The sequence below is a fragment of the Orycteropus afer genome, unplaced genomic scaffold (assembly GCF_000298275.1).
Source record: "Orycteropus afer afer isolate SDZICR_OR568_19922 unplaced genomic scaffold, OryAfe1.0 scaffold00313, whole genome shotgun sequence".
NCBI classification, from domain to species: domain Eukaryota; kingdom Metazoa; phylum Chordata; class Mammalia; order Tubulidentata; family Orycteropodidae; genus Orycteropus; species Orycteropus afer.
The window spans coordinates 2003751-2018239 of NW_006921900.1; the positions used below are offsets into that span (position 1 = coordinate 2003751).

The 14489-nt window shown below is 48.8% G+C and overlaps 1 protein-coding gene across 1 annotated transcript in view; it reads left to right on the plus strand.

The window, feature by feature from the left end:
* Nucleotides 1-3640: 3640 nt before the first annotated feature.
* The window catches only part of RASGRF1 (Ras protein specific guanine nucleotide releasing factor 1), a 132019-nt gene continuing 121170 nt past the window's right edge, over nt 3641-14489 (plus strand). Inside the window, exon 1 of the mRNA XM_007951826.2 lies at nt 3641-3916. Coding sequence (XP_007950017.1) covers nt 3641-3916 — 276 coding nt within the window. The remainder of the gene's footprint in view (nt 3917-14489) is intronic.

The following is a 14489-nucleotide window of genomic DNA, read 5'->3' on the forward strand; positions in this document are numbered from 1 at the left end:
ATCAGCAACTATAAAAACACCAGCAGCAATGTAAACAACAGTGTGTGCTTGTAGTGGGTGCAGATGAAACCACGTGATCTGAAGCATCACTGTAATTGGATAATAATGACAGCTCTGACCTGAGTGCATAATAAGGTTCAAAAAGTAAATGAGCATACAGTTTTAGCCTTGTAGGTATGTTGATACAAGTAAGCTGGGCTTATGAAAAAAAATGTTTTTGTTATAACTAAACACAAGGATATTTTTATTAAAAATAATAAATTTCTGCTGAAACACTGCACAAAAATTTTATAGCCATTTGGGTGTCACCCCTCTAATAGTGTCACCCAATATGGTCTGCACCCCTGCAGGGTGATGCCACTGTCCCTTCTTTCAGTCTCTAACAGTACCATCCAATTTACACTCACAAAACATCCACCATGATAACTAATTCATCCACCACGGCTGGATGTCTTCAAACGTAGTGTCTCATTAAACCTTCTCAACAGCCCAGTGAGATAAGTGTTTTCATGATTACTGTAGTGCCTAAGGCATTTGACTGCTAACCAGAAGGCTGGTGGTTCAAACCCACCAACCACTCCTCAGAAGGAAGATTGGGCAATCTAGTTCCATAGTGATACTGCCTCGGAAACCCAAGGAGGGGCCACTACAAGTCGGATCTGACTCCATGGCAATAATGAGTTTGGTTGGGTTTTTTTTTTGTTTTTTTTTTTTTGGTTTGTGGATTGAATTGTGTCCCCAAAAAAAGATGTGTTGCTGTCCTAACCCTTAGTATTTGTGAATGTGACTTTGTTTGGAAATAGGGTCTTTGAAGATGTTATCAATTAACATGCGGTCATACTGGAGTAGAGCAGGTCCTAATCTGAGTGGTATACTTATATAACAAGAAGAGACAAAGGGACAGAGACACTGGGAAAACAGCCCTGTGAAAACAGCTGTGTTGCAGCAGCAAGCCCAGGAGGGCCTGAGGCTAGCTTTGAGACACAAGGAAAGATCTTCCTTCAGAGAGGGCATGGCCCTGCCCGCATCCTGATTTCTAACTCCTAGCCTCCAGAACTATGAGAACTTTCTGTTCTTGTAAAACCTCCCATTTGTAATACTTTGTTATGGTAGCCGTGGGAAGGAAGGTTGGGCAATTTACTTCTGTAGTGATACCACCTCGGAAACCCAAGGACAGGTTGCTAGGAGTCGGATCCGACTCCACAGCAGTGAGTGTATATTTTTTGTTGTTGTTCTTTTGTTTTGTTTTGTTTTTTAGTTTAGGAGACAATATAGTGATTATGTGCTTTTCACTGAATCAGACAGTTTGAATCTGTGAGTGAGTTGCTCAAAGTCACACACACAGTAGAAGGGGATTTGAACTCACATCTTCTGATTCCAAGTGAGGGCTCTTGGCAAGACACTTGGGTCCTATCACCCTGAGTCCCTGTTCTCACACTGAGAAGGGCCCATGTAGCACAACTAGCCAGTGTGAAGGGAGCAGCATGTCTTGTGAGACGTCTGTAGTACTGAACTAAGAGCAAAGACCTTGGGACCAGACTGCCTACTTCTAATTGAACCTCTGCTACCTCCTACCTGGGTGTACCTGAGCAAGTCATTTCAACCCTTCCTTGCCTGTTTTCTCTTCTGTATGATGGAGCTGCTTGGGAGTGGAAGGGAGTCTACTTCCAAAGGTTGTGTGAGGATTAAATCACTTAATTGATCTAAAGCACTTAGAACAATGTTCCTTCCTTGAAGTTTTCTCAGGCTCTTCCTAATAGTAATAATTTCCTAATAATACTAATAGCAGGCTTTCCTAATTAAAAAAAAAAAAAAATGCTTAAAGGAGGACCTTAAGGGCCTTAGTCTTGGACCCTCTGCGCTCCATAAAGAGGGTAAAAGCAAAGCAAAGTAGTCTTTTTGTAAGGTTCCTCTGGCGAACACAAGACAGTTGAAGATGCTCAGCCTTCTCCCTTCTTTTGTTTCATTATTTCTGAGGAAAAATCAGTACCATGAGTCCTTAGAGAGAGTCCCCTTGCCCGCAGTGAGGAACTGGGAGGGAGGACTGAGGTTGACAGGGTCAGTCCCTCCCCATGAAATGTTTCCACCTGAGGAACACAGGACGGCCGCACTGTGCCAAGGACAGTGGCGGCTCCATTTCTCCACAGCAGTGGGGAATCTCTCCGTAGATTCTTCTTGCCCTACCCAGGGCTACCTGATTCTCAGACCCATTGCCTCGCGTGTCAGCCCTCTGTGTGTGTGTGTGTGTGTGTGTGCGTTGTGTGGAGAGGCGCCCATAGGTTCCGTGGTGAAAGATGATGTCCTTCCTCCCAAGGGCTACGTGGCCTCCGGTCGCCGCCGCAAATAGGCCAGGCCAGCGCGATTCCAGTCCAAGAGAGGCCGCTGCCCTCTGCGGCAGTCGGGGAAGCGCGCTCCCGGTTCCCCTGCTCGCCCGGCGGCCCGCGCGCTTGCCCGGTGCAGCGGGCGTTGTGACGTTCTCGGATAAATGCCGTATAACTGTGTAGGCGAATGGGAGCTAAAAATAAGAACGGAAAATCTATCATTAAGGTATCATTGCGCCAGCGCAGCTATTTGAAGGCTCCCATGGTCCCCGGCGCCTGCGTTTGCAGCCCGCCTTCAGGCTTTGGGGAGGTATTTGCAGAAAACTCCCCAGCAGCTGCTCGCCAGCCAGACCTCAAGGCGCAGGGGGTGGCGCCGTTAATTATGGCAACCCTCAAAATAAAATAAAATAAACCTTCACCTCTCACTCCCATCTTTCCACTCCACCCTCACACCCCGCATTATCCCCAGGTCGCTAGGGAAGCAGCTGGGATTGGGACTGGATGCCGAAATGAACGAGACCTAGTCGGTTACGGAAAGATTTGGGCTAGAACCGCTTTCAAATCTATTTCACCATCCCTTTCTCCATCCATTTAGGACTAGAAAAATAAAATATTGGGGAGGGATGCTTTAGAGGAGAAAACGGCAACTGATGCTTAACCCCAGGTCTACAGTGCGCCACGGTGGGGCGCAAAGATGCGAACTCCGGGATGGCGAGTCTCTGGAGTTCCATTGGGTTAAACACAAATTGATCTGATTCGCTTTATAAACCCGAAGGGAGGATAGGGAAACCCGTGGGGGGGGGGGCAGGATATGTGTATGTGTGTGTGTGCGCGCGCGCACGTGTGTGTGTTTGTGTGTGCGTGTCCAAGGAGGGGGAGGGGGCGCCAAGGTGCAGCCTGCAAGCGGCTCTGCGCCTCAAAGGGGCTGCGTGCGTGTGTCCCTGTCCTCGCTTCTGAAACGGGCTCTTCGAGGGATTGGCGTCACATGACTCCGCCTGCCCCTAGCCAGCGCGCAGCTCGCCAGTCCCTCAGTTTGCCCGGCGCCCAGGGAGGGTCGGGCGACTCCTCCTGGGCCTGGGGGCTGCGCGGAGCTGAAGAGACGTGCGGGCGCGGAATGGCATATATGGATTCAGGAAGCTGCGGTCCGGCGCCAGATCCTGGAGTGTAGACATTTGGGGGAGGGAAAGGAGAAAGAAGGGAGGGGGAGCGAACAAGCGAGCGCCAGAGAGAAGCGGCGCGCGGCGCGCACGGACTGAGGTCTACCTAGTGCGGGGAGGAGAAGATGTAAGCGCGTGGGGTCTCGCTGGCCTCGGAGCACCATGCAGAAGGGGATCCGGCTGAATGATGGCCACGTCGCGTCCCTAGGACTGCTGGCGCGCAAGGACGGTACGCGCAAGGGCTACCTGAGCAAGCGGAGTTCGGACAACACAAAATGGCAAACCAAGTGGTTCGCGCTTCTGCAGAACCTGCTCTTCTACTTCGAAAGCGACTCAAGCTCGCGGCCCTCGGGGCTCTACCTACTAGAGGGCTGTGTGTGCGACCGCGCGCCCTCCCCCAAGCCGGCGCTCTCGGCCAAGGAGCCGCTGGAGAAACAGGTGAGGCGGGCGGCGCGTCCTGACCTCTTCGCGCCAGGACCGCGGTCCTCTGGGGGCAGAGGCTTCGGCAGAGAGATGGCGTCCGAACTTTGGTCCCTCTACGCTTGTCACCGTCGGCGGGAGCTGAGGGTTAACCCCAGACGGGTGGGTGACCCTGCAGCTGCAAGCAGAGGGAACGGGGACTGCGGACCCGGAATAGGTGCGGGCTGAGGCTGCCCGCCAGGTTAGCTTAACCTCGCCCGAGATGAGGACAGAGGGGCCACGGCCCAGAGATGCAGAGGAAGATGGGGTGCGAGGGAATAAACAGAGACGATGAAACTGGACCCAGGTCCAGCCAAAAATGGTCCTTCCAACCTGTCTCCCCCACCTAACCCACTCCCCCAAGCCTGAAACAGCCTGGATCGTCTGCCCCAGGCGGGGGAGGTGTAATTCCCCACGCTTAAGCACTGAAAGGGCTAGACCGAGGCGTCGGAGCGCCGCGGCCCCCTGCCTCGCAGTAGCTGGGGGAGAAAAGGAGACTGCGCTAGCTCCTCGGAGTTGGGGGTTGCGGAGCCGCAGGTCGGTTGGGTGCGATGGAGAGGTGGCGGGCTCCCAGCTGACTCCGGGCTTGTGCAACAAATCGAGGGGTACGAAAGAACCCCCTGACGCGCTGGGGCTAGGACCTGGGCTGCTGCGGAGGCAGCGGGAAAAGTGGGCTCTTCTCCCTCCCCCGCCCCCTGCGCCGCTGCCGCCGCCGCAGTAGCGGCTGTAACGTGGCGCTCGCGTTTACAGAACTGCAAGGCTAAAGGGCCAGGCCTAGACCTACTAGGAGTCTGGGCGCCGAGGGGTGCGCCTTTGGCGTGGGGGATGGGGGCCAGGGATACATGTAGTTGCGGAGTGGGACTATCCAGACAGTGGGAATATCCAGACAGCTTGGTGCGTTCTCCAAAGGCATCTATCTGGCTCAAGCCCCAGCTTATAGGAAGGTAAAGTAAATAATAGTAGATCCTTAAATGTCACTGCTGGGAACAACCTGGGATCAACTGGATGCAGTCAGCTGGTTATTGCCCAGATGAGGATACTGGGGCCCAGAGAGAGAAATTCACTTGCCCAATGTCATTCGAGGAATTAGGGCCACCCTAGGGTTCTGGAAGGAAACTGAGATCTGAAAAGCCTTCCTGGACGCACACTGGTGGTGATGGATTGGCTGAAACAAAGCATGGCTTAAAGTTGCCCTCCCCTCTAAATCCCCTCCCCGCTCATCTCCAGGACAGAGCTCCAAGCTCAGTCTCCAACAGCCCTCCTCTGCTTCTGCCCTCAGTCTGCTGATGTTGGGAAATGCTTTCTGGGAGCTGGGGAATGTGCACAGGAATTTGTGAGGGTGGGTCTCTGGGGATGGCAAGCCACGTGGCAGGCAGGGGCTCTTAGATGGCAAAGCATTGCAAAGCTCCTTAAGCTTAAAGTACAAATGGGGCCTAGAGGACTTACCTGGGAGAGCCAGACTTAGTCAGGGCCAGTGATGTTGCTCTCAGCCCTTGATGACGTGCCCCTCTCCAGCTTTCCAGAACATTGCTAGCCCTTACAGCCCTTACTGCCCAAAGTCTACCTGTACCTACCATTGACTTTAAGCTCTAGCTCCAGCCCCAACCTGAGCCCACCTCCATCCTTCAGCTGAGCTCCTGAGCAGGCAAGGGGGAAGGGATGGGGGAAGCCAATTTGGCATTGGACTCAGAGTGTCAGTTCTCAGTACCTTGGACACAAATCAGACAGGCCTGAGACTGAATCTCAGAGTTACCACTTCCTGGCTGTGTGACTTCAGTTAACACACTAAACTTTTGTGAGCCTCCATTTTGTAACCTGCAAAATAGTGATAGTAACACCTACCTTTCTGAAGTTTGAAAAAACTAAATTAAATAATGTGTGTGAAAGTATGCTCAGAACACATTTTGGTTGAATCTGGATACATCTTAGTTGAATCTGAATTATATCCACCTGGACACACTGTCACAGAATGTCAAAGCTGAAAGGAACATCAGAGATTATCCAGTCCTTCCTTCTCATTTTACAGATAAGGAAACTGAGGACCAGAGAGGGAAAAGGAGTTGTACAAGGTTACACAGTAAGCCAGTGGCAGAATCAGACCTAGAATTCATGCAATGTCTAAGAATTCCTGAAAATGAGACCCTACATTGATTCCAAACAGGGGTGGTGGGAGTAGCGAGTTAGCAATGCAAGCACAGGCTTATTTGTACTTCCTTACTAATCTGTAGTAAACAATTTCACATGGGTTTGACCACATCAAAGATGTGAAACAGTTCACTACAGATTAGTAAGTAAGCCTGTGCTTACTTAGCTTACTGGGTACTCTGGCCCTGTCAGGGATTATAAATTTGAAAAGAAGCTTTGATTCTGTAGGAAGGTGCTGTGGGGGTTAGAAGAGAGACTGATGCCAGCCATACCTAGAAGCAGAATCTTTGATGTGGTGAAAAATGTGAAATTGTTCACTACAGATTAGTAAGTAAATACAAGTAAGTGTGTGCTTACCTTGCTTATTGGATAATCTGACACTGATTTCAGTCTTGGCTCAGGCATCAAATAATGCTAGCAGCAGCTCATGGGAGAGACAGGAATGCAAAACCAATTGGTGATTTGCACACACATTCAGCCAGAATTTCCTCAGAGCACCAGCAAAGATCCTCAAACACGTTCACAAGAGTAGGCCTGCCACACTGGAGAAAAGAATGGGGTTGAGAGTAGCAGGTAATGGTTTAGTTCTGTTCAGTTAATGTGCAAAATTTCGTTGAAGTCTCATGCTTCATCTCATACACTTAGATGTATGTCCTACTCCAGAGCAAAAAAAGGGTCAGAGGAAAAGGGGAAGACCCTAATGGGCTTGGACATCACAAAGATTGTGAGGATGGTACAGGAACAGGCAATGTTTCATTCCATTGTGCATAAGGTCATGATGAATTGGAGCCAGTTTGATGGCACTTAATAATAACTAGATCGAAAGTTCGGCACATGTAGAAAAGTAAACCTGCTCCTTTGGCCTCTATGTCTGTGCAAAAGCGCATAGTTTTTTATTTTCTAAATATCTGTATAAAATTGATGGTCCCAGAAGCTGCTCCATATTTATCCTTGGCTTGGGTGCCCTTTAGTAGAGCCCAGTGTGAAAGGCCTAGTTCCAGGCCATTCTGTGACCAGTTTTGCCTTGTTTGGGCCCGTATGAGATCTTGACTCAAACCTGCTGGGTATGCAGTCAAGTGCTGGCATTAAACCAAAAAACCAAACTCACTGCTATTGAGTCAGTTCTGACTCATATGACCCCCCTTTGGGTTTCCAAGGCAGTAAATCTTTATGGAAGTAGATTGCCCAGTCTTCCTTCCACAGTGACTGGTGGGTTTGAACCACCAACCTTCTGTTAGCCGTCAAATGCCTTAGGCACTATGCCACCAGAGCTTTTAGTGCTGGCATTATGAGACCTCAAAGAGGTGGTCAATTTGACTTGGACTGGTTAGTATCTGAAGGTTGGTGGATGGTACAAACAATTTGCATTTGGCTGGTGACAGAAAACTTGACAGCTCAAACACACCCAGCAGCTCTGCAAAAGAGAAGTTCTGGTGATGGGTTTCCATAAAGATTAAACCAAAAACCAAACCTGATGCCATGGAGTCAATTCTGACTCATGGTAACCCTATAGGACAGGGTCGAAGTGCTCCATAGGGTTTCCAAGGCTGTAATCCTTACAGAAGTGGACTGCCATATCTTTCTCCTGCAGAGCAACTGGTGGGTTTGAACTCCCAGCCTTTTAATTAGCACAAGTGCTTATAACCACTGAGCCACCAGGGCTCCTCCATAAAGATTACTGTCAAGAAAACCTTATGGCGCCGTTCTACTCTTTCATCCATGGGGTCACCGTTACTTGGAATCAACTCTATAGCACAGGACAAGAAGTTATTTTCTGGGGCAGTGGTGGAATACTCACCTTCCATGTGGGAGACTCTGGTGATGTAATGGGTAAGGCATTTGGCTGCTAACCAAAAGGTTGATGGTTCAAACCCAACAGCCACTCCACAGAACAAAGATGGGTTGGTCTAAAGATTTACAGCCTTGGAAACCCAGTGGGGGTCACTATGAGTCAGAATCAACTCGATGGCAGTGAGTTTGGTTTCTTGGTAAATAGGAGGGAGACTCAGATGATTCCCAACCAATGCACCTCATGGGCACCCACCACCCATCTGCCAATGGAGGTTTGCATGTTGTTATGATGTCAAACAGGTCTCAGCAGAGCTTCTGAACTAAGGCTAAGAAGTAAGGCCTTGCAATCTACTTGCAAAACTTAGCCAGTGGAAACCCTATGGATCCCAACAGTCCAATCCCATTGTGTGGGGGATCACTAGAGGTCAGGAGGCCACCTGGGTGGCAGCTAACAACAACAAATTAATATGTGGTGGGGACGTGGTTTTAGAAGGATGTCATGTTTACCGAGGTCTAAGCAGACAGTTTCCTCCTTGAAGGCCCTGGGACGGTTTCTGAAGGAATAGAAATCAAGTTTTGGCTGGGAACCCACCCAGTGGCAGAGATGGGGACTTATTAACCAAGGACAAATCATATAGTAGGTTTGCAGTGCTTACTGACCTGGACTTATTGGTATATCATATGTTAATTCCACATTTCATGTCTTGAGGACTAAGTGGGTACCAGGTCCTAGGCCATGTCCCACGGCCTACAAAGCTGGATCATCACAGACCTGGGGGTCCTGGATGAGACATATGCAGGTAAAGATGAGATCCATGTGCTGTGAAGATATTGCACTAGCAGGATATGCAGTGCATATCCCAGGATATGCCCTGGGAACCTGGGCACAGAAGACCAGGCTCATCCCTATGTGATACAACCTCACCTGGCTGCTTCTAGATTGAGCCAGTTATCTGGTACAGCCACAGTGTCCTAGAGCCCTGCCTGATCCCCAGGCCTCATCAAGTCAGACTGGTACAGCCATGCCTCCCATGCCTACTGGCAGCTACATGACCCCTCCCTGGCCTGGACCCTGTTGCTCACCCCTGACCTCCTCTCTTCCCAAACCTGTAGCTAACACTGAAGTGCCTGAGTGCCCTCAAGATTGACCCTCAGTGTTCCATACCCTGCTTTATCATGGAATCACCCCACACTGGCTTTTCATTCCAAGCTCTCTGAAATAAATCTTCCAGACAGCTTCTTAGAGCAGTGGGGCAGCTAAACCAATTGCAGCACCTTCCAGCCCTGGAACTGGTCAAAATGATTCACTTAGGACAGAGGCAGGATCATGAAGGGATGCAGGCCAATCCTTCAAGCTAGATCCTCACCAATGATGTGGGCAGAGGCCCTGGAAGCTGGGGCCAGATAACCAGTTGCTGTGGAGTCAGTTTCAATGCATGGTGGTCACAGGAATGTCAGAGTAAGGTTTTCAGTGGCTGATATTTGGAAGCAGATCACCAGGCCTTTCTTCCAAGGCACTCTGGGTGGATTTGAACCTCCAACCTTTTGGTTAGCAGCTGAGTGCATTCACTATTGCTACTACCAAAGGACTCCAGGAGCCACTCAGTTTGTAGAGGCTGTCTACCTGGCTGGAGCCTTTCCCTCCTAGGGACCAGACAAAAACTGGCTTGGTCTTCATTTACAGAACATGTTACCCCTTGGCCAGGTGGATACAGATAAGCCACACAGTCCAGAGGCTATGAGTGTGGCTCCTTTCAGGTAATAGTCTCTAGTTGTCACCTAGCAAGGCAGTGGCAGAAATGAGCCTAATTCTCAGTCTTTCTCACTCCGCAGCTCTCTTTCCACCACAAAGCATGCCCTGCTGACATGTCAACTATAGCACAATCAGCCTCTCAGCCAATCAGAAAAACCCAGACCTGAACTGTAGGGAAATAAGATTGCACTGGAAGCAACACCCCTGGGACAAAGAGCCCTGCCTGGAATGATAGCTATGTGGTGCCAGCAACCCAGACTATGGAGTCCTTGCACCTATCCAAAAGCTACAAGGCTGCCTGATGTTCCTGAGCCAGGACAGCATGGTCCCCAGGACTAACTGCGTGGGTTGTTCATTCCTTACTCTGCCCCTAAAAATTCCTAGAGATTGAAGAGGCTTAGTAATTATACCTTGAATGAGACAAGAATATACCAGGTCCTTGCCTCTTTCCTGGTGACAGTCAGGCCAGGGTCAGGGACAGATTGTACATAACACAAGCTTGAACTAAAATTTCACTCTTATTTATTCGTGTAGTAAACATTTTAACTTCTCAGCACCAAGCTGAGATCCTGCAGTTACAATGAAGAATAAAATTCAATCTTTGTCTTCAAAGCACTCACTGTTGATTATGGAGTGCTCTTCTAGATTCATTCCCCCAATAATAACCCCAAAAAAACAATTGCCATTGAGTCAATTCCAACTCATAGCGACCCCATGTGTGTCAGAGTAGAACTGTGCTCCATAAGGTTTTCAATGACTGAGTTTTCAGAAGAATCACCAGGACTTTCTTCCAAGGTGCCTCTGGGTGGACTTTGAACTACAAGCCTTCTGGTTAGCTGTGAGGTTAAACCATTTGTGCCACCCAGAGATTCCAAGTACTGGAAATTCTCCTAAAGACTCTCAGGTGTCCCACTTGATTTATTGAACAACCACACCGTTGTCTCACTTCAATCCACTCCGCTTCCCCCTCCACACTGCAAGTGCCAGAGTGATCTTTAAGATGCAAATCAGATCATGGGTACTATGCCACTGAGAGCATCAGGTGCTCCCCATCGCCCTTAGAGAAAACATTCTGACTCGCAGCCATGACCTAAAGGACTCAGTAAGCCCCAGCTTCTTTCTGCCTGCTTCTAACTCTGCCCCTCCACTCATTCTCCTCCTTCTTCACCCTGCGCAGGCTGGGTCTTTCCACTCCTATACGTGCCTCCTCTTTCCTACCTTGAGGTCTCTGCACAAACTGTTCCATCTGCCTGGAATGATTTCCCACCCCTCAAACCAAAATCAAACTCACTGCCATGAAGTCGATAGCAACCCCCTCTAGGTTTCCAATGTGGTAAATCTTTACAGAAGTAGATTGCCCCATCCTCCACAGAGTGGCTGGTGGGTTTGAACCATTAACTTTCTGGTTAGCAATCACATGCCTTAGACACTGCACCACCAGAGCTCCTTAAATGACCAGCTCCTTCTTCCCCTTTGGGGGATGGAGTGGAAAGATGAGCACCTTACGCAGTTAGTCCTGGGGCCCCATGCCAGCCAGGCTTGGCCTGGCTCTGGACCACTGAACAGCCTAGCTGGCTTTCCCACAGGTGCAAGGACTCCACTGTCTGTAGGTCTTAGCCTAGAAGTCGCCCCTTGAAGAAAGGTCTTCCCTTACCACCGAGCAAGAGTATCCCCCACATCCCCATCATGTTCATTGACAACATGCTTCTCTTCATTCTTATCACTTACCACAGTCTGCAATGACGGTTACAGATTTGACTCATTGTTTGTGGCCAATGGCTTCCCCACTAGCACATAAGCACCAGGACAATAGGCTGAGAGGCAGGAGGCAGACCATTCATCAGGGGGCTGTTGTCATTAATAGTCAAGGTGAGAGATGTTGAAGTTCTAAAAGGATGAAGGAATGAGATCTTTATAGTAAAAAAAAAAAAAAAAATTCTTTATAATAAAAAAGACTTTCTCAAGAAATACTCAGGTGCAGAATTGGCAGGATTTGTGTCCAATTAAGAGTTCCTGGGTGGTGCAAATGGTTGAGCACTAGGCTACTAGCAGAAAGGTTGGGGTTCGAATCCACCCAGAGGTGCCTCAGAAGACAAGCCTGGTGATCTACTGCTGAACAAATCAGCCACTAAAAACCTTACAGAGCTCACTTCTACTCTGACATACGTGGAGTTTCCACGAACTGAAAATGACTCAACAGCAACTGGTTGGTTCTGGTTTCTGTATCTAGTTGAATGCAACAAAGGAAAGGAAGGCATCAAATCTTCTGTGTTTCTACCTTAGGCAAATGGGCAGACATGATGCCATGGGCTGAAATAGATAATTCAGAAGAGGAGCAGTCTGGAGGAGAGTGGGAGATGATAAATCCCATTTTAGGGAGTGTCTTAATCTGGGTTCTCCAGAGAAGCAAAACTACTGAAGTGTATATAGAAATATAGAGAGATTTACTTCAAGGAAATGGCTCTCTCCTAAAGACTCTCAGGTGTCACACTTGATTTGTTGAACAAGCACACCATTGTCTCACTTCAATCCACTCCACTTCCCCCTCCACACATAATTGTAGAGGCTGGCAATTACCAACTCATGGGTCAGGTAGGAGGCAGAAGACTTCTGCTGTTGGTTGCAGGGGCTGATGAACCCAAAATCTGCTGGTCAGGCAGCAGGCTGGAGGCCACTGCAGGCTTGTATCCCAAGAACCAGAGGTCAGGTGATGAGAAGAGCAGTATTGTTGTTGTTAGGTGCTGCCAAGTCGGTTCCAATTCATTGTGACACTGTGTACAACAAAACTCGGTAAGAAGAGTGCGTCTGAGAAAGGTGCACAGTCAAGAACGAGGGAGATCTACCAGAACATCCGTTTATATACTGGAGGTAGGCCACACCCTCAAGGAAACATCACTTTTAACTGATTGACAGATCGTGTCAGATCACATCATGAAGGTGATTATATTATATTGCATTATGGAAAAACAATTAGTCCAATTCTGCCAAACCACCAACTCATAGCGACCCCTCCTTGCGTTTCCAAGGTGGTATCTCTACAGAAGTAGATTGCCCAGTATTCCTTCCGAGGAGTAGCTGGTGGGTTTGAACAGTCAGCCTTCCAGTTAGCAGTCAAATTCCTTAGGCACTACACAACCAGAGCTCCTAGCCAAGTTGATAGATATTATTAACCATAATTGGGAGGTCGAGCTTGATGCCCGAAAGCAGAAAAGCACTTTACCTTCTCCCAAGGCATAGTGAGGATGTTTATTACAGAGACAAATGCAGCCTCACAAAGAAAGCTGGGGAGTGTGCTGAAGGGATGGATTGATTGGAAGGACATGTTCAGAGGCTGGGCAGGTGGCACCCTGTTTCCCAGAGCCCATAGAGTGAGGTGATGTGGCTCCCAAGTGCACAGCAGGGGATTTGTAGGCTGGCCAAGGACTGGATGAGGACATTGCCAGCTGAGCAGAGGCTTCATGTCGTCCCTTGAGAATCTGCCTGCTTTAGATACTCACAACCTAGCTTAGCTAGTTAGCCTTTGCTTCCTTTTCTCCAAGTGCATCCACTCATGGGAGATCTCCCTGTGATACGGGGACTTCCTACAGGGTGGGGGCATGCCCTGTCCCCTTTCAGTTTCACAACATGGCCAAGCAGGTATTTTCACTCCTCTGTCACAGATGGAGGAAAGGGAGTCCAGAAGGTTTGCCAGTCCATACTCCAGGAGGAGGATTTGAACCTTTCCTCCCTCCTGGTGACTTGGACAAGTCACTCAACTCCCCTCGTGTACGGTTTTCCTGCCTCATTCTGAGGCAGCCTGGGGGTTCTGCAGGGACCCTTTGGTGGCCATCTTTGAGGCTGGGAGGTGAACAGGGTAGGGGCCCAATGGAGGCCACACATCCCCATCAATCAGAACAGAATAACTTTAATATATTGTTGTTAGTGCAATGTAGTCAGCTCTGAATAATGGCAACCTTATGTATAATGGAAGGAAACATTGCCCAACCCTGCACCATCTTCATGATCTTTGATATGTTTGAGCCCATTGTGGCTAATGAGATGTGTCAATCCATCTCATTGAGGGTTTATCTCATTTTTGCTGACTCTCTACTTGCCAAACGTAATGTCCTTTTCTAGCAGTTGATCTGTCCTGATAACATGTCCAAAATAAAAGCAAGTCGATGTTTTGCCATCCTGGCTTCTAAGGAGCCTTCTGGTTGTATTTCATCTAAGACTGATTTGTTTGTTCTTCTGGCAGTCCACGATATATTCAGTTTATCATGTTGCTGTAGTTGGGTGCCACCAAGTTAATTCCAACTCATAGCAACCATCTGTGACAGAGTAGAACTGCCCTATAGAGTTTGCTAGGCTGTAATCTTTACAGGAGCAAATTACCAGGTCTTTCTCCTGCAGAGTTGCTAGGTGGTTTCAAACCACCAACCTTTCTGTTTAGTAGCCAAGCACTTAGCCGTTGTGCCACCAGGGCTCCTTCAAGGGCTTCTAAAACTCACTGCTATTGAGTCAACTCCAACTCACAGTGACCCTATAGGACAGGGTAGAACTGCCCCAGAGGGTTTCCAAGGCTGTAAATCTTTACAGAAGCAGACTGCCTCATCTTTCACCCAGGAGCAGCTGATGGGTTCAAGCCATCAATATTTTGGTTTTCAGTCAGATACTTTATTATGCCACCATTCACCAACAAATATTACTAAATGCCCTTCAGCTCTGACATGCTATGAGTGCAGATTTAAATGTAAATAATCTTATAGTTGTTGTTGTTGTTACGTGCCGTCGAGTCGGCCCCGACTCATAGCGACCCCTCCTTGGGTTTCCGAGGCAGTATCACTATGGAAGTAGGAATGCCCAACCTTCCTTCCGAGGAGT